The sequence below is a fragment of the Lotus japonicus genome, chromosome 5 (assembly GCF_012489685.1).
Source record: "Lotus japonicus ecotype B-129 chromosome 5, LjGifu_v1.2".
Lineage (NCBI taxonomy): Eukaryota > Viridiplantae > Streptophyta > Magnoliopsida > Fabales > Fabaceae > Lotus > Lotus japonicus.
Window position 1 is genome coordinate 38,379,806 of NC_080045.1, and position 20,703 is coordinate 38,400,508.

Here is a 20,703-nt window from a genome sequence, read left to right on the forward strand (position 1 = left end):
TGAGTATAGTGGTGTGATGACCCAGATTTAGTAGTGTTTTTAGGGTCATTTCTTTGTAGGTTTTGAGTCTTTTCCTTGTGTCTCATGTAGTGTTTCATGCATTCTCATGCATTTTTGCCTTTCTTTGTGTTTTTACTTTGTTTTGGTAATTTCATAGTCTTATAGGGACTTTTCTTGCATTTTAAGTAAGTTTAGGACTTGCATAATTTTCCTATTTTATTTGAGGGGTCTTTTGTGCTAATAATCTCTTGGAGTTCCTAGATATTTTTCCTTGCTTTGTTCCTAAGTAATCAGGTCTGAAACTGCTGAAGAAAGTAGGTCAAAAGGCTTGGAAAATTGAATGGAGGCTTAAAGGGGAGTTAAGAAGAAGGTCAAGAGGCTTTCTAGCATGTCGAGAGCGCTCAGACGCTCGTGTTGAGCGCCTGAGCGCCAATTGGATCGTTGTGTACATCATGCTAGAGAGTAATCGGCGCCTGAGCGCTCCTGTTGAGCGCCTAGGCGCCAATTACCTTCCAGAGGCTCAGTTTCAGCATGGAATTGGCGCTCAGGCGCTCTGAATTGGCGCCTGAGCGCTAGGAACAACCCAGACTCGTGATTTTTGCCTATAAATATGATTCTAGTCATTTTCTCTTGTATCTTTTGATACTTTGTAAAATTCAGAGGTAGAAGATCATCTAGGAGAGTGAGAGAGGGCTTCCAAGCTTGTAATTCAGGTTCTTAGCCATGCTTGGCTAATCTCTCTTCTTATGCTTTGGTTTTCATGTAAGACTTTTCATCATTAAGTAATAATCTTAAGTTCTTTCCCACATGTTCTTCTTCTTTCCTTGAATCCCATTTTCTGAACATCAATCTAAGCTTGTATGCATGCTTGCTTTTTGCTTTTCTATAATCAGAACGGAAGTTTGTTATAGATTAGGGAACCGATTTGGGATTACCCCTTCTATGCTTGCAACTAGGAATAGAGGAAGGGTTGAGGTTTGATGGCCTGAATTTGCATGATCTAAAACCTCATATAAATGACTAAGTACACAAGGAATTGGACTTAGCTTTTAGTATGAGAGAATTGCTTATGTGAGGAATCAATAAGTGAGTAAGTAGGCTATATCATCAAGGAGAGATCCATGAGAACATGTGCTTATAATGATGTACTTGAATTGACTAGTTGAACAAGAACCCAAAGCATGTTATTTTCTGAATTGTCTTTTTATTTTTCCTTTTCCTTATTACTACTTCAACATATCTCTTATTCAATAATACAAACCTTCATACTCAAGGCTTAAGCTGAATTTAGTCACTCACAATCCCTGTGGTTCGATATTTAAAACCGAGTGGATTCGTACACTTGCGGATTTACCAACAGTAATCGACGAGCGGACAAGCCAAATCGATAGTTATAGGACTCGATATCAATGAAGTACCTTGTTCTTTGATCTCTTAAATTGATCTTAAGTGATCCAACATCCTCTCCGACTATCTCATCAACCTTAAAATAATCCCTATTACGATATTGTATCTTCATGGCAATTTTGGTGTCGATCGAGCGAGCGGAATTCTATATCGTCGAAACTAGCGCCTATATAGACTTTTACCTTGACTTCTCACTAAGTGCAGCCCATGCACGGATTTTTCTCTTCCAAATTCACTATTATAGACTCATTCTACCTTATAACCCAATGGAGAACACATATGGCCAAAAATGTTACTACTTTAGTGATAACCCATCACTTTCATCATTTTTCAATAGCATATTTATTCAAACTTCCTCAATGCATGTGACCAGCTATTTAATTACCATTTTGACATGCAAATAAGGCCAAAAGACCATGATATCACCATCCAACCTCAATTGTACACTCTTGGGACTTGGTATCACATGTGTGTACTTTATTACCTCAAAATACTCATTCAAACCTTCTTCCAAATTCTTTATACACGTTCAGCCCCTCCTCACCATAAAAATCTGACCAAGCATTTATTCCCCAACATCATTACTTTTACAAACAAGGTGCCACTTAATATGCACCATTTTTTAGTGGTGCAACCTTGCACCACTATACCAATTGTCCATTTTACCCATGTTAAAAAAATTATTTTATAAAAAGAAAAAAATATTGGTATTATCGGGTGAATTTTGATGGGATTAATTTTTTGAACAGGGGTAAAATGGACAATTAACATAGTGGTGCAAAATTACACCACTAAAAAGTGGTGCATATTAGGTGGACCCTACAAACAAACAAAAGACAATCATTTCCACAAAGTTCCATGCATGATGATGCATAGCACATGTACATGACCATGCATCATGAAATTCATTGAATCCTTTCTTCTGCAGCTTGTGCCACGCATACCACCTCTCCACCATCTGAATTCATCATTCCAAGCATTTAATGCTAATCACCTTGCATGAAACTCCATTGGTGAAGAAACTAGCTTAAGGAAACAACCATGATCCTTTGCTTATTCACTCCAGCTCTATAAATTCGTGCATTCTGAAACTCCGGGGGTCCTAGGACATTAAACTTAGACTCAGAAGAAAGAGAGACAGAGTGAGAAGCTCCCAGGTCACTCAAATTCAAGAATTAAAGCTTCAAAGCTTCTCCTCTTCGTATTTCCATATTCCTCCCCTAAGTCTTCTCCAAACCTGTTCCATTACGTTTGTGGAAGTCCCTAGATTAATTCTGGGCGCAATTTGAAGAGTTCCGGGCAAGAAATCACGAAGAACAAGAGCCTGCAAGTTCTCCGGCGAGTCTGCCCAGATTCCGGCGAGGTTGAGCGACCTGCAACTCGCATTTTATCCCTCCTCTGATCGACCCACACCACGAAACAACCACCATTCTCTTCCTCACCACGAGACGCACCTGTCCATGGTACCCGCTCGCTCAAAACCCGTAGAAAATGCAGCTCCGATCATCTTCTCCGGCGAGCTCTCTCGCCGGAAAAATCACAGAATTGCACTCTGGTTCGTTTTAGCCTTTCGTAACGTGTTATTCAGCTCTTTTTTGGCATTTAGGACATTAAAAACATGGTTATAGGGACTGGGCACTACGTTTTCGAATTCATTTGTGTTAAAACTTTGTACAGTAGTTTTCTTGCTTCTCTAGCTCTGATATAAAAGAATCCTCACCTCTGAAGAGTTCTGGGATGCCCACGAACTCTGAGGTTTAGCCTAAGGTAACTATAGAAGGAAGAAAAAGACTGAGAGGGGAGAAAGTGGATTCTCAACCCTCGGTCACCATGGAAACCACGTCCATGGTGATGTTCCTCCACTGCTCTAGCTCTGTATGTGCTGGATAGACATGCAGGAAGTTTTGGAATAATTCTGGACCTGAAAGAAGGAAAGGATAGCTTAGGTCTTAACTTTGTTTTCACTTTTAAGCCATAATGAACACTAATCATGGTAGATTAATTTAGAATATGGTTAGTTAATAGATGAGAATAATTCTTAATTATTGTTAAGGTCATAATCAGATTTATAATGAAAAAGAAAAGTGTTAATTGTTGCTGATCATAACTTGTTAGGGTTAATATGGCTAATTAGTGACTAATTAGACTTAATTAAGTTAATGGTAGTAATTAGTAATAGAACATGATCAAGTGAGGCTAAACTAGATTAATGTGAGATAATTAGATGATGATGGCATTTGGTAGAAAATAATTAAGTGAAGATTAGTAATATGCTTAATTAGGATCATTAGAGGATTAACTAAGGAAAATGACTAATGTTAATTGTAGCTAATCTTGATTAATTAGGACTAATATAGCTAATTAGTGGTTGATCAGACTTAATTAAGTTAATGATGATAATTAGTGAATGACCATAATCAAGTGAGGTTAAATCATATTAGTGTGAAATAATTAGATGATAGTAGAAAAAGAATTAAGTAAAGAATTAGATAAGGTGATTAAATAAGGTGAATGACTACTGTTAGTGTGAGATTAATTGATTAAGCTAAGTGTTAATGAAGTTAGATAATGATGTAAGTAAGAAAGTAATTAGGGAAATTGTAACTTAAGTAGACCATAATCAGTAATGGAAATAAAATTGTTTAGTACAAGACAAAAGAACTAGGATATAATAACTAATTTAATGATAATGTAACCTAAATGTAGTTAACTATGAAGTTTACTAAAGTCTTTAAGGACATAATTCAACCTAGATGACTAAAGGTAATAATAGAACTTGAATAAGATGTCTATATGAAGTAGTTAAAGGAACCTTAGGATAATTAACTAAAGTAGATAATTAACGAGAAGTCACTTAATAAGTACATATGCATATAGATCAAGTAAGAGAAATAGTTAAGGACATTAACATATATGACACTCTAGGAGTAGCGCTATAACATCATAAATCGTTGCAGAATGAATGGTTATGCGAAAACTTAATCAAAGAGATCGTCGCTAGGCATCATGAAGGAAATGACGCCAAAACGAGGAATCTCCAACTTATATTGAATTGCATTGGATATCCAGGTCATCGGAAGACTGAGTTTACCTTCATTATAAGGGCTTGAGTGTGACTTTAGTGCTTTCTTTAGTTATATGTTTGGTTGGATTATGTATTGATTGAATTGATTGTCTGATATATGCATGACTTGAATGAATGATTGTTTGAATAACATGCTTATTGAATGTATGTCTAATATGCCATATGATAATGCTGATTGTGATGAAGAAATGTCTGACTTGTTTGGACTGGATGTGCATGATTGTAATGTTGCACTGTTTAGAAAGGGATTATAAGTACACTATGGGATATAGTGGTACTTTAGGTGATAAAGCCTTTGGCTTTGACCTTGGAAGAGTGTGGCATAGTGATAACCTGAGCCGAGGGTATTATTATAGTTTGTGCACACAAGAATGGACGCCTATGCAATTCAAAAAGGTTTCCTCTGAAATAATGGTTGTAGTCTTCAAGAGATTCTCATTTGAAATGTTAGGAAGATTTAATAAAACCCGAAAGAATAGGTTTACTTCTTTTGGTTATTGTTTGGTTTTAAAAAGATTCAATAAAGGTAAAAGTGGATGCATAGATGGACCCCCGAGGATAGTGCTCAAGTTACCACGTATCAGGGACTAGTTGTCGACGTGAGTGAGGCGTGATGTGGAATGGGACGCATCATGGGTCACAATAAAGCCGAGGACTAGCACCAAAAGGTGTGCCTTGTGGAATTCATCTTAGCTATGAATATCCCTGAATGATAAAGAAGAAATAAGGGGGCGTATGTATGGCATATGAAAACACAAGAAGCAATAAGGAGTAGGAAGGTGTTGTCACTACCACTAGAGTCGGTGCTACTGACACTTTCATGTTCTTATATTGTTGGTAGCTCACTCCCTCCAGTAGTTAAAATTTTCAGGTGAAAGATTGAGATGAGCTTAGATCGAGTTGATTGCTGTTTGCCGAAGCTATTAAGCCATGGTAGCTGTCGGTGGTTAGGAGAATAGGACTCAGTAAAGAAGCAGAGTTAAACGTAAAGATGTAGAATTGGGTTTCAGATTGTATAGGGATAGGCATTGTCTACTTTGATTTTGAGTTTGAGAAGAAATTATGATATTCCGCCTTAAACCCGATAACAAGTTGAGTTGAGATTTGAAAGTTTGTTGTACTTAAGGAAAGTTAGTCAAAAAGAGTTGATAGTAAAAAAAAAAGTGATCTATCTATCTATAATCTATCTATAATCTATAATCTATATAAAAGCAGAGTTTCTGCAGTCTTGAGGGAAAATAAGTCGTTTAATAATTTATTCCAAAAACTATAAAAGTTGGGCATGAATATTTTAGTTAAAAAGAATTTTATTTTATTAAGATTGAATCTCAGTCGTTGATTCACAAGCATTTGGGTTTTTAATTGCATTAGTTTCATTCTTCCATTCCATTCAATCTGAAACGCATTTCCCCTTACCTTTCTGACGTTCTTTTCCGTTTCATTTCATCTTCTTTGAGCTGTTTCTTTTCATCTGAAACTCATTTGGGTTTTGAAATTGAAAGCTATAAAAAACCATTTAAAGCCTTCCTCAAAGAATTTCATACCCCCAACCATCTCTGCTCTAGTCAAGGATTCACATTAGGGCTCTGCTGCAATCAGGATTGACAAGGTAATTCTGGGCTTCCGCAATCTCCAAGTCCGTTTAGCAGTCAAGATTCGCACAAAGAAATCGAGGCTTCCGCAGCGATTATGATTCGCTCTGTGTCTATAATCGGGTCTTCCGTTTCCATTCTACCAATTCTTCGGAAGCCGCATTACCTCTGTTTCAGTAATCAGGGCTGCCCTGTTTTCATTTTGATATTATGCATACCTGCCATTCGTTTATGCCCACGAAATCCCTTCTTCGGTGAGTATGAAGAAGGTTTAGAATATGCATTTTTGGTTTCGTTTCACGACTGTAGCTCTTTTCGTTTTCCTTATCCTGGCATTGTGATTTTGGTTTTCCTTGCCATTTTCGTAGAAGCACCTCTCCTAAAGGCGTTGTTGTTTCATTCCGTGCCATCGCTGATAACATCTCTTGGTTGTGATGTCTTTCGGTTGTGGCCTTGAATTCCCTTCTTTGGGTGAGAATGATGAAGCCATTATGTTCCTGTTGGTCAATCTGCAAGTGTATAGAAACCTCCGGGTTTTAAAATATCGAACCACAGGGATTGTGAGTGAGAATTGTGGACTTAAGCCTAAAGTGTGCAAGTTGTGAAAGCAATAAAATTCTGAAACAGATTTTGGTTGATGATGACAAAAGATTTGCAAAAGAGCAATATAGAAAGTGTTGAAAATAACAATTGATGAAAATGCCTTGGGTTATTGATCATCTAATCCACTCTAGTCTACCTATCCTATGCATGTGAAACCTTGATTCATTCCCTGTTGCTTTAGCCTATGTACTCACTTATTGATTCCCCGCATAAGCAATTCTCTCAAACTAAAAGTTAAGCTCAATTCCTTGTGTACTTAATCATTCATTTGAGGTTTTATAGCATACATATTCAGGCCAACAAAACCCAACCCTTACTCTATTCCTAGTAGCAAGCATAGAAGGATCTATTCCAATTCATGTCCTTAAATCATAACAAACTTCCGTTTTGATTATAATCTAGCCTATAACAAGTGTGCACTCAAGCTAATCATGCATAATGGAATTGAAATACAAGGTTAAATCAAGAACTCATGCATAGAGATAGGATTTAGAAAACTAGAACTTCATAGAATCTCATAACCCAAAGCATAAAAGAAAACTAGCCACTCATGGCTAGAGAATCCATACAAGAAATGTTAAGAACCTGAGAAAAATTACAAGTTGGAAGCCTCCCACAAGCCCCAAGGTTCTCCTCAGCTTCTAAACTTGATCTAAAATGAGTAAAATGTCTAAGTGTTCCAAAGAAATTGGCCAAAGCCTTATTTATAGGCAAAACACACGAGTCTGGGCGCTCAGGTGCCAATTCAGCACGCCTGAGCGCCAATTCCATGTTGAAAATGTGCCTCTGGAAGGCAATTGGCGCCTAGAGCACGCTTAGGCGCCAATTCCAGAAACCCTGGAAAAAGCAATTGGCGCCTAGGCGCCAATGGAGCACGCCTAGGCGCTCAAGCTCGCTGGAAAACCTTTTTATCTTCTTCTTAACTCCTCTTCAAGCCTCTTTAAGCCTTCCTTCAATTCCAAGCTTCTTGACCTTCCTTCTCCTTCAGTTTCAGACCTGAAAACTTAACCACCAAGCCAAGGAAAAATCTAGAAGCTCCAAGAGCCTATTAGCCCAAGAGAACCCTCAAGTAGAATAGAGAAATTATGCAAGTCCTAAACTTACTTAAAATGCAAGAAAGGTCCCTATAAGACTACAAAATTACTAAAATAAAGTAAAAACACAAAGAAAGATAAAAATGCATGAGAATGCATGAAACACTACATGAGACTCAACAAAAAGACACAAAACCAACAAAGAAATGACCCTAAAAACACTACTAAAATAGGGTCATCAGTTCCTTTACAGGCATAACTACTATCCTCCTTTCAATGGGTATGTTGAACCGTTAGTTTCGTTGTTGTTTTAGTTTTTTTCATCTTTCCATTGCGTATATGTGTTTTTTTTACGGTTGTGATCTGCAATTGAATGTTGTGTTGTTTGAATGACATTCCAATATTGTTTTTAGGACTCAAGAATAGTGATGATGTGCTTGCCTTTTATATTGGAGGTGATCAAACAGATGAAGTTGCTTTTAAGCTAAATAGCCCCACTTATTGCCTTAATTTTCACTCTTGCTTTATTTTCTTTTTAAAATGACACTCTTGATATATTGATTTGGATTTCAAGTGAGCTGTGACAGGTTCTGAACAAATGGAATTAAGGTGATGGGATTTAGCACCAAAGTATAGACTCTCATCGTGATCTAATTTTCATTTTTCAACTGAGTTTAAATATATTTTCCTTCCAAACATTTGTCGCAGCTATTTGCTCAATTTATTCACTACTAACAAGTTGTTACCATTTAAATGATATTTAGATAATTTGTTCTAACTCTTGCTTATTGGTTTAAATCTGCCTGACATGTTATGCACTTTAACGTTGTACCAACATGCAACAGGTTATAAAATTCCTCAAGTCACAAGGCATGGTAGTCAAGCTCCTTAAAAAGTTAATTGAAAGTGATGCATATTTGGTGGTTGGTTGGTTAGGAATGGGCATGCAAGGCCATGGAGTTTGCTGCAAACATTTAACAGAATAGACCATTTGATGTCCGTGGTTAATTGCTGGAGGGTTACTCATACTCTTGCGAATCAGGTGTGCGGGCGAGGGGATGTTATATGGGTTCTTTGTAAGCCAATATGATTGTGAGACATATTTCCAAAATATATAAACTTGGAAATATATATTGCTATATATAAATTAATGTTCAAGTATATAATAATACAATTAGCTAGTCTAGTGGAAATGTATCATCCTCTGAAACCCGTGTTGTGTGGGTTCGAACCCTGGCAGTTACCTTTTTGTCCATTAATTTGAACTTAAATTCAAAATTTAAGCAAAACATCACGTCCCTGGGATTTGAACCCGCACGGCGTGACTTGTATTGCTAAGGGACGCGCTGCCAGATGAACCAACGTGATAGTTGATAAAATTACTGAAACATTAATTATATATGTCGGTTTTTTGAGAAACCTTTTATTAAGAGATATATCTCTTCACCAAGGGATGTTTATATCTCTATATAAAGAGATACTTGGGCAGAAAAACAGATAATTCTGATGCACGAAATTGGACTTCTTTTTGGCCAATTTCTCCTCCATTGACTATATGCTAAATCATCCTTAACTTCACTAATGCATGAGTGAAGTGTGGGAATCATACTTCTGTAAACTATTATCAAAGATACGCTTGGTGTGTTAGTGCAAACCACATCAAGGAATTCAAAGTATCCTGAAGGGAATTCGCCGGTTTTCTCACTTGCATCCAATACACAGTAATTGGTGGGGGCGAATTGAACCTAAAGGTTAGTGCTTATGCACGCTTTGAATCTTCAAGTGCTTCTGTCGTCAACATCTTCATCAATCCAAGTGTTGCAGCATCTTCCCCAACAGATTATTTCCAAACAATCTTTAGGTTCAATTTTGTAATCAATGGCTGCATCACTTAAAGACATGACGTCTAATTTTGTGAAATTGGACAAGTTTGATGGAGGCAACTTTAACCGATGGCAGAAAAAGATGCAATTCCTTCTTACAACTCTGAAAGTGGTGTATGTTCTGAACACCACAAGACCAGAAGAAAAGGAAAATGAAACCATGGCTGAAACAAGATAGAGACAAAAGTGGGACAATGATGACTACATCTGCATGGGCCACATCCTCAATGGAATGTCAGACTCACTCTTCGACATCTATCAAAGTAGCAATTCTGCAAAGGAACTATGGGAGAAATTGGAGTCAAGATACATGCAGGAAGACGCTACAAGTAAGAAATTCCTTGTCTCCCAGTTTAATAATTACAAAATGATAGATTCTAGATCAGTTATGGAACAACTGCATGAACTTGAACGCATTCTCAATAACTACAAACAGCATAACATGCATATGGATGAAACAATAATTGTTTCTTGCATAATAGATAAACTTCCTCCATCATGGAAAGATTTTAAGAAGTCTTTGAAACATAAGAAGGAAGACATATCTCTTGAGAAGTTAGGAAATCACCTTCGTTTAGAAGAAGAGTATCGTAAACAAGATGATACTAAAAATCAAAATGCTCATGAGAAGGTCCATGTAGTGGAGGAAGGGAATTCAAGTAAGACTCCCAAGAAAGGAAATCGAGATGTTCATAAATCTTATGACAATCACAATGGCAATAACAACAAAGCAAAGAAGAGAAAAGGTAGTTGTTATCATTGTGGAAAACCAGGACACTTTAAAAATGAGTGCAGGTTCTTGAAGAAGAAGAACAAGGAAAAGAATTCAAGTGCAACAATAGACAATCTTGTTGCTGTCATTTCTGAACTCAACATGATAGAAGATGTTCATTCTTGGTGGATAGACTCTGGTGCTACCCGCCATGTGTGCAAAAACAAACAATTATTCAAGACCATTGATGAAGATGAAAGTGTTTTGTACATGGGAAATGCCTCAACTGTCCAAGTCAAAGGAAAAGGATCAGTGGAGATTGAATTCACTTCGGGAAAGAAACTCACTCTTAAAGATGTATTTTATGCTCCTGATGTTAGGAAGAACTTGATTTCTGTATATTTACTTAATAAGCATGGTTTCAAATCTGTATTTGAGGGAGATAAATTTATTCTCTCCAAAGGGGGTGTGTTTGTAGGGAAGGGTTATCTTTGTGAGAATATGTTCAAGTGTAATGTTGTTAATGATAATAATAATGATATGATTTCTGCTTATATTGTTGAGTCTTGTGATTTATGGCATATGCGATTAGGACATGATAATTTTAGAAAATTAAATGATATGATGAAATCAAATTTAATTCCAAACTTTGGTAAAACATTAAATTCATGTACTACTTGTATGTTAACAAAAATCACTAGACAACCTTTTAAAAGAATTGAAAGAAGTTCTAAGGTGCTAGATTTAATTCATTCTGATGTATGTGATTTACATGGTTGGCCTACAATTGGTGGTAAAAAGTATTTTGTTACTTTTATTGATGATTGCACTAGATTTTGTTATGTTTATTTAATGCACTCTAAAGATGAAGTTTTAGACAAATTTAAAATATTTAAAGCACAAGTAGAACTTCAACATGAAACTTTCATTAAATGCTTTAGAAGTGATAGAGGAGGAGAGTTTTACCACCCTGATTATTTTGAGTCCACTGGTATTGTGCATCAAACAACTGCACCATATTCCCCACAACAAAACGGAATAGCAGAAAGGAAAAATAGAGTATTAGAAGAAATGGTAAATGCCATGTTATCCTATTCTGGTTTATCTAAAGGATATTGGGGGGAAGCCATGCTAACTGCATGTTACATATTAAATAGAGTTCCTAATAAAAGGAACAACATGACCCATATGAACTCTGGAAGGAAAGAAAACCCAACCTTGACTATTTAAAAGTTTGGGGTTGTAGAGCAATTGTAAAGGTTCCTGAACCAAAAAGAAAGAAATTGGGTGAAAGAGGAATTGAATGTGTATTTCTTGGCTATGCTGAAAATAGCAAAGCATATAGATTTATGATTGTTGAATCAAATGACTCATATCCTATTAATATGGTGATTGAGTCAAGAGATGCAATTTTTCAAGAAAATAGATTTACATCAATCCAAAAACCCAAAGACATTGTTCATTCTAATGTACAAAGTCTAGAAAGCAATGTGTCTAATGAAGATGCCTTGGAAAGTTCAGAACCTAGAAGAAGTAAAAGAATCCGTAAAGTGAAAGATTATGGATCAGACTTCTTTATGTTCCTTGTTGAAGGAACTAATGATTCCATAAATAGTTATGGACCAATTTGCTATAATTTAGAGAGTGATCCAGAAATATTTGAAGAGGCTATAAAGTCTCAAGATTCCGCTTTTTGGGAAGAAGCTATTCAAGAGGAAATGGACTCAATTATGGGAAATAAAACTTGGAAACTAGTAGATCTCCCTCCAGGGTCCAAACCAATAGGTTGTAAATGGATCTTTAAAAGAAAAATGAAAGTTGATAGTACCATTGATAAATTTAAGGCTAGACTTGTTGCTAAAGGATTTACACAAAAGGAAGGTATTGATTATTTTGATACCTATGCACCTGTTGCAAGAATTGCATCAATTAGAGTGTTGTTGGCACTAGCCTCTATTTATAAGTTTGTAATCCATCAAATGGATGTTAAGACTGCTTTCCTAAATGGAGAGTTGGATGAAGAGGTGTATATGAAACAACCTGAAGGGTTTGTTATCAAAGGCCAAGAACATAAAGTGTGTAAATTGACTAAGTCATTATATGGGTTAAAACAAGCACCTAAACAATGGCACCAAAAGTTTGATCAAGTTGTGCTTGCTAATGGATATAAAATAAATGAATCTGACAAATGTGTTTATAGTAAATTTCAGAATGGAAAAGGTGTTTTGATTTGTTTATATGTGGATGATATGTTAATCTTTGGCACTGATTTAAATGAGGTAGAAAAGACTAAATCTTTCTTATCCAATAGTTTTGATATGAAAGATCTAGGTGAAGCAGATGTGATTTTAGGAATTAAAATCATAAGAGATGGTGATAGTATTAGTTTATCCCAATCTCACTATATTGAGAAAGTGCTTAAGAAATTTGATTATTTTGAGTGCAAATCAGTTTCTACCCCTTTTGATCAGAATACTAATTTACAACCACATAAGGGATGTCCTGTAGCACAACTTGAATATTCAAAGGCAATCGGATGTTTAATGTATGCCATGACTTGTACTAGACCTGATATAGCATATGTTGTTGGTAGGTTAAGTCGGTATACATGTAATCCAAGTAAAGACCATTGGCATGTTGTTAATAGAGTATTGAAATACTTGAAATGGACAATTAATTATAGTTTGACCTATAATGGTTATCCTTCAGTTTTAGAAGGATATACAGATGCCAGTTGGGTAACTTATGTAGAAGATCATGCTTCCACTAGTGGATGGATCTTCAACCTTGGTGGAGGTGCAGTTTCTTGGGGTTCAAAGAAACAAACTTGCATTGCCGACTCCACCATGGCTGCAGAATTTATTGCACTTGCTGCAGGTAGTAAAGAGGCTGAATGGCTAAGAAATTTATTATATGAGATACCAATTTGGCCAAAACCAATGGCACCAGTATCCATACATTGTGATAGTCAGTCCACACTATCAAAAGCATACAACCAAGTATATAATGGAAAAACCAGACATATTGGTTTAAGACATAGCTATGTGAAGGATTTAATTTCAAATGGAGTAATCTCCATAGTGTTCGTAAGAACTGAGAAGAATCTTGCAGATCCTTTGACGAAAGGTCTGACAAAGGAAATGGTGTTGAAGACATCATTGGGGATGGGTCTCAAGCCCATATCTAATTGATCACCAATAGTGGAAACTCAACTCACACTTAAGTAAAATTAAGTCTTGAGTTCAATGGTGAAAGTACACTATAAGAGTGATTGCAAGTACTTAATTATTGATACATCCCAAGGAGTAGAAGTACTTGGACCATAAGAATAAAGTGATAGGATGAAGGTTTCTTCTTAATGGACATATAACATATATTTGTTGGAATGCATAATTATGGGTGCATTTCTGATATAGTCTACCTATATGAGAATGAAGTGAGGCCGCTTCATAGAGTCTTTGGCTTGACTCTTAAATTCTCATGAAAAGGATATGTGACACAAGGCTTTATTGAATGTGTCAAATTTAAAATTCTTTTGATAATACCGAGATTTCATGTGTAAGTTATGCACACTTGTTCCATTGAATAGTTGGTTCAAAGCTTGTCTACCAATTTCTATTCGGGATAAGTGTAACCCATTTCTTACTAAGTAATGGTTCAAATGGTAAGATACCATTATCTGAAACCATGATATTTCCAGAAATATGGATTTAGATATATTTTGTAAATGGTGGGGGATTGTGAGACATATTTCCAAAATATATAAACTTGGAAATATATATTGCTATATATAAATTAATGTTCGAAAATGTAGTAATACAATTAGTTAGTCTAGTGGAAATGTATCATCCTCTGAAACCCGTGTTGTGTGGGTTCGAACCCTGGCAGTTACCTTTTTGTCCATTAATTTGAACTTAAATTCAAAATTTAAGCAAAACATCACGTCCCTGGGATTTGAACCCGCACGGCGTAACTTGTATTGCTAAGGGACACGCTGCCAGATGAACCAACGTGATAGTTGATAATATTACTGAAACATTAATTATATATGTCGGTTTTTTGAGAAACCTTTTATTAAGAGATATATCTCTTCACCAAGGGATGTTTATATCTCTATATAAAGAGATACTTGGGCAGAAAAACAGATAATTCTGATGCACGAAATTGGACTTCTTTTTGGCCAATTTCTCTTCCATTTACTATATGCTAAATCATCCTTAACTTCACTAATGCATGAGTGAAGTGTGGGAATCATACTTCTGTAAACTACTAGGATTATTCCCGTGCGATGCACGGTGTCTGTAGTTTGTATGTATCGCAACATAATTATGTGCGAATGATGTCGATTATGTAATAAATATGGTTTTGTGGTTCTAATTGTTAAAACTTAACCATATCGATCATTTACTTTTATATCTTTTTCCTCTTTTTTCTGTACATCGGAAAAATAAAACTGCGCCCTATAAAGATACATCCCGAGACCTACCATTCTCCAACTCATGTGAAATGGTTTTACCTTTTGGACTGTTGTGATTAATTCATGGGATTGGCGTAAGCTTTCGTGAGCAGAAACTGTTGTTGATAATTTAAAACAACTAAGATGGTCATATTCTTCTCGATCTATATATGGTTAATTTCATGATCCAAACAGGGTGGCAGCAGTGTGATAACTACAGCACAGGACCAATAGCTGCCAAGTCTTTGTGGTCACTATTCATGCTTTAAAAACTATTACTATTAAGAGAGACTCATTCTAGTTCTAGCAGATCCCATATTCAGTAATCCTTCAGTTTTGTGCATACTAAAACTTATGGTGACAAAATTTCATACAGCTCACAATATCACAAACAACCAAGGCAGTTTAATAATCTAAGTTGCATTGAGCAAAGCAAACTTGGAGAGATGATCAATGACGAACATGAAAAAGTACATACGAGCAAAATTTACCTCCACAACCATAATTCATAATAGAGTCATATGCAAAATCTGAAAGTACAAACATTGTTTTGGACATATGTGGCATACCATTGGCTCATGAGTGATGACAATTAACAACACAATCTTACAAAACTTAACACAATACAAAATAAGATTGAAAAATGATTGGGTAATTAACATGGTCTGAACTAAACATCACAATTAAAAACAAATACTCCTTCAGCATCTAATTATCTAGCGACGGCGGACTTCAAGCCGGTAAGTGTCTATCAGATCTGTCTTATAGAATCGCAGTTCATCCCTGGCACGGATTCGTTTCTCCTTGCCAAACTCATACCACCCATGACCAAACTCAACTGCATTGGTCCTAGCAGTTGCCCATTTCAATGTCCACACATCTAAATTGCCATCGGGCAATATGATGTTTAGTGTGGGAGGTCTGTGTGGAATAAGCTCAATCGCAACACTGGCAGGGACGTGCTGGAAAAATGTAAAAATGTAGCAAACAAACAATCACATACTGGACAGTTATACTTAATAGCATGAAAAGGATAGTGGGATTGGTAATACCAGACATTGCCTTCCGAATGACCTTGCCCCAGTGATAACACTGAACCAAGCAAGCTCCTCTTCATCATCAGAATCCTCCTCTACATCAACAAATTCCTCCTCCTCTTGGACAATGTAGGCAACCTCAGTGTACTCATCTAGAAAAATCCGAATATTGAATTGACTCCCATCAATGTAGGTGTAATGCACCCTAACAGTTCCATTGATGTTGTGCGCCTGGCAGATTTCCTGAAAACCTCTTATTCTCTTTTCTCCGTCCACTGTTCTAAGGCTCAAAGAAAATGTATTGTTGGCCGGATCAGTTAGAAGAACATTCTGATACGGAATTAGAATAGGATTACGTTTAACGAACCACTTAGGGAGCACTACAAAGTCCTACAAAAGATGGATGCAATAATCATGACCACACGCAAATAAAAATAAATTGTACAACAGATATTTATTTCATATATATTGTACTTCTACAGTAGAGTTTACATAACCTAAACTTGATGGACTTATGAGAGCTAAACGCTTACCGGGTCCGGCTTGTGGTATGTATACCATACAGATACTGCATTGAACCCAAAATAGGTAATAAGTAGTAATTAAATTGAATAAAACATGATGATCTCAGCTGGATTATCTATGTATATACAAATCACAATAGAGTATAATCATTAAGTGGTGGAAGGGATAATGAGGAAACATGAAAACATATACAATATGAGGGGCTAAATTCAACCACTATATAATTATACATAAGGCATATAACAAACAAACAATAAAAAGAACCAACTAAAGCCCCAACACAGAACCTAGCAAAACATTCCCACACCACCAAAGTAACAAATGCCCCCAATTGTAAAAGAGCTAGCTGAACTGTCCAATTCTAGATGAGGTGAATACATTGTTGGACTTAACCCTTACACTTGCAAGCTAACATTGGCAAAACTTAGTTAACGGGCATAACCCTTCTAACTATTTTTGATATCTCTTCCGGTGAGCTCACGGGGACGACAAACTGACTATCAAGTGGCAACCTTTGAAACACTCTTGACAGGAACGACCGGACAAGAAACAGGACGCAATTTGGTACAAACCCATATTGAAATCAAAATATGAGGTTGAGGACGTGAAGGGCTTACCTTGCAAGGAGACAACAAATGAATTGCAGGTGGACGAAGTGCAACCGCGTGATAGCTCAGAATTTGGAAGAGGTGGACGGGTGCAGCCGCTGGGATAGGAAGGGAAATGGAGAAGAATGGTTGGAGAAACCTAATCCACAACCTTCACAATGCTTATGGGTCACGGGTCACGGGTCACGGGTCAAAGCAAAGTCTCCTGCCCAAAAAAAGCCCTTTTCCCACCAAAAAAGCTCTTTTATCTCTTTATTTACTCTACTTTACTTTAAAGGATATAGAGAGAAAAAAAATAATAATGGTGAGGAGTGATTATATTGACTTTGATTTTATTTAATAATGTTCAAATGAAGCAATGTTGGTTTACTCATTTTTTTATTCACCTCAAAATTGAAGACTCTATATTAAAAGATACATATTGAGGTAATTTACTTATGAATTTATATTTCAATATACAAATGGAAAAACAGTATGCGGGGGAGCGTTGCAGCTAAATACATGGTATACTTCCTACATCAGAGTGATGTAGTACAATCCAAAAAAAAAAGGACAAGATAAATAACCTAATATGATGGAGTACACGAAATAGTTTATCTAAATAAACAACATTATTAAGTAACCTGTCTATTTGTAAATTTTTTGGAAAACCTCTTTGTAGACAATGTTCTTAGTTGCTCCAGTTTTGCTAGTATCATCGCCACAAATTAGAATTTTTAACCCAGCTTTCGACTTCACTCTTGAAACAACAACATAAAGTTGTCCATGAGAAAAAACAGGCTTTGGGAGGTAAACGCCAACATGTGATAAACTCTGTCCTTGACTCTTGTTAATTGTCATAGCAAAAGACAAGCACACTGGGAACTGACATCTCGTAAACTTAATGGGCAAGTTCGGGTCAGAAGGCATTAAGTCCATCCTTGATATAAACACTTTTTTGCCTGTGTGTGTGCCAGTAATAATAATTGCACCAATAACATTCGGACAAAGATCTTTCACAATCAATCTAGTTCCATTACACATTCCCGATGAAATATCAAGATTGCGCATCAGCATGATTGGAGCACCTTTTTTAAGTACCAACTTGTGATCAGGCATTCCAGAACACTTGATATCATTCAAAAATTCAGTCGTTATCCAATCAGCAACAATACCAACTTGTTCATCAGCCTTCCAAATTGTGTCAGAACTCATGTATGTCTTTTCTTGGCCATTAAACAATGACAACACATATTGATTAACTGAATCCACTGCATCAAGTGTTGGGGCAAGTATTGCTTTATCTTTGTAAAATTCCGCCCCAATAGTGCCTTCAACGATATTGTTGTATGTGAACCTCACAATGTCAGCTATTGGATCTTCCGATTGTTCAATCAAAAACTGATCTGGAATGATAATATCACTTTCCCCATCATTAAACTCTCCTAACTTACCATTTCCAAGATCAAGAACCCATTCAGCAAACGACTTCACTTCGTCCCTGTCTTCGGATGACGAGTTCGAAAGTAACCTCATATTCTCAGATAATGTAAGTACTTTACAATGCCTCCACAACCGGGAAGAGTTCACAGTAGCCATAACAATCTCAGCTCTACTGGCCTTTGGAATGACTGGCAATATTTGTCTAAAGTCACCACCCAAAACTATGGTCTTCCCACCGAACGGTTTATCCATGCTATCCTTGACCTTACCCCTCATAATGTCTCTTAAAGTCCTATCTAGTGCCTCGAACGCATATTTGGTAACCATTGGTGCTTCGTCCCAAATAATTAAACTTGCAGCCTGTAGTAATTCAGCTTTTGGGCTACCTTGTGGTATACTACAACATGAATCTTCGTTCAAGTTTAAAGGAATGGCAAACAGCGAGTGCGCAGTTCTTCCACCCGGAAGGAGTAGTGAAGCTATTCCACTGGAAGCAACATTTAGCACAACTTTTTTCTCTGATCTGAGCTTGTACGTCAAAGTTTTCCACAGGAATGTTTTGCCAGTACCTCCATACCCATACACAAAAAAGAAACCTCTGTTATCACTATCAACAGCAGCCATTATTTCAAGAAACACTTTCATTTGGCCTGTGTTCAACTTCTGCACATATTCAGAATGCAATCGACCCATCTCAATTGAATCATAGTTCATCTCATTAAATAATAGCAAATTGCCATACTCAGCAACAATGCTAGAGTCAACGCAAGGCATGCCCTTGAAATCCTTTAAGGATTTGCCATTCATCAGAAGGATACTTTCAATCTCCATTAAGCAGAGTTCCTGTAGTCTTTCATCATCAATAGTAAGATCTGCAATACGATTGAAAAAATTCAAAAATTTGATGATAATTAACATAGCCAATACTACTATGCATTTATTTCACCTTATTTATATAGACCTACAAATATCAGTGATCTTTAAGAACTTAACCTGGATTATTCAATGATCTCCGACGCGCATATACTATTCCATCAGCTAGAAGATGCCATGTTTTTAGCCACACAGCTGGTGGATTAGCCATTGTATTTGACAGAAGCAATCTAACAAATAGTCCTCTAAGGTAGAATCCAGAGCCCAGTACAGATGCCTCAAGTAAACTATCCACAAATTCTCGATCATCAGTCAGTAACCCTAAAGCATCGCATGCTGCACAGAATGAGTCGTAAATGTGATTTTTAACAGTCCTCAATTCTTCGAAGCTCTTGCAACCACGCTGCACATTAAGCAACATCCTCATGTAGAACAATTCGCCAGTTCCTGGAGGAATGAAATTCATCCGCCCAATTGAGAAACCTCTCTTCCGAGGTCTCCACTGACACTTAACTTCATCATAAACAAACATGGAGGGAAATTCAGCGTACGTAAGGTTGTTCCCATTAGAGTATCTTGCATTTGCAACCATCCATGCCAAAAACTTTGTAATTTTTTCTCTGGAGCGCTCTAACACATTATCTATCAAAACCCCGTTTTTAAATATCACAAGTTGTTCGTCAGGGAGGTGAAATGAAAGCTTGCTTACAGGTGGCCAATGATGATGGATATCAAACTTGAATATTCTCCAAACAGCTTCACATGGAGAAATATATCTACAATCATAATATTGTTTGATCTCATCCACTTCATTCACCTTTTCTCCCGTTGACATCGACATTGTCACTCTATCAACTCCCTTGTTGATGTACTTAAATAAATACTTAATCGAATTTGCCTTATTGCAGTATTCAATGTTAATGTGAGCTTGATATTTCATCAGCAACTTCGCATTATACGGTACAACATAACCATTATCCAATGGGATATCTCTTCTCATAGTTGTTATGCCATTATTCCTTCGCCTGTATATGGGAAACCCATCACTGTCAAATGATGTTGCATCTGTGAACTTTTTTGGGAAGAATTTCGAGCACTGACCATTCTTCATGCAGGGAGATTGTTTGTTGCTTAACCCACAAGGTCCATGGACCATGTAATTAGACACAGCATGGAAGAGTAGAGGATCCGTAATAGGGTCTGGAAGTTCAGCACATATAACTGAATCAATCATAGCAGGTGAATTCAATTTATTGTTCGCATGAAGCCATAGGAGAATATGTGCATGAGGCAAACCTCTTTTTTGAAATTCAACGGTGTACATAGCTGTGATGATAAAATACCAAGAAAGGGAAAATTCATTAATATCTTATTTCAAATTATAATTAATTTCAATTTCAAATTAATAAAAAAAATGAAAACTTTACATTGTAACAGAGAGCATTCATACCTGCAATCACTTTTCC

General features: G+C 36.5%; 1 protein-coding gene across 1 annotated transcript; it reads right to left on the reverse strand.

Annotated features, from left to right (window-relative positions):
- Positions 1–15,488: 15,488 nt before the first annotated feature.
- Positions 15,489–20,561, reverse strand: LOC130719517 (uncharacterized). The gene is made up of 6 exons (XM_057570139.1): positions 19,358–20,561; positions 17,594–19,236; positions 16,469–16,550; positions 16,343–16,377; positions 15,825–16,199; positions 15,489–15,734 (listed from the first exon to the last, which is right to left on the reverse strand). The coding sequence occupies exons 1-6, from the start codon at positions 20,559–20,561 to the stop codon at positions 15,489–15,491; spliced, it is 3,585 nt and encodes a 1,194-aa protein (XP_057426122.1).
- Between the last annotated feature and the right edge of the window lie 142 nt (positions 20,562–20,703).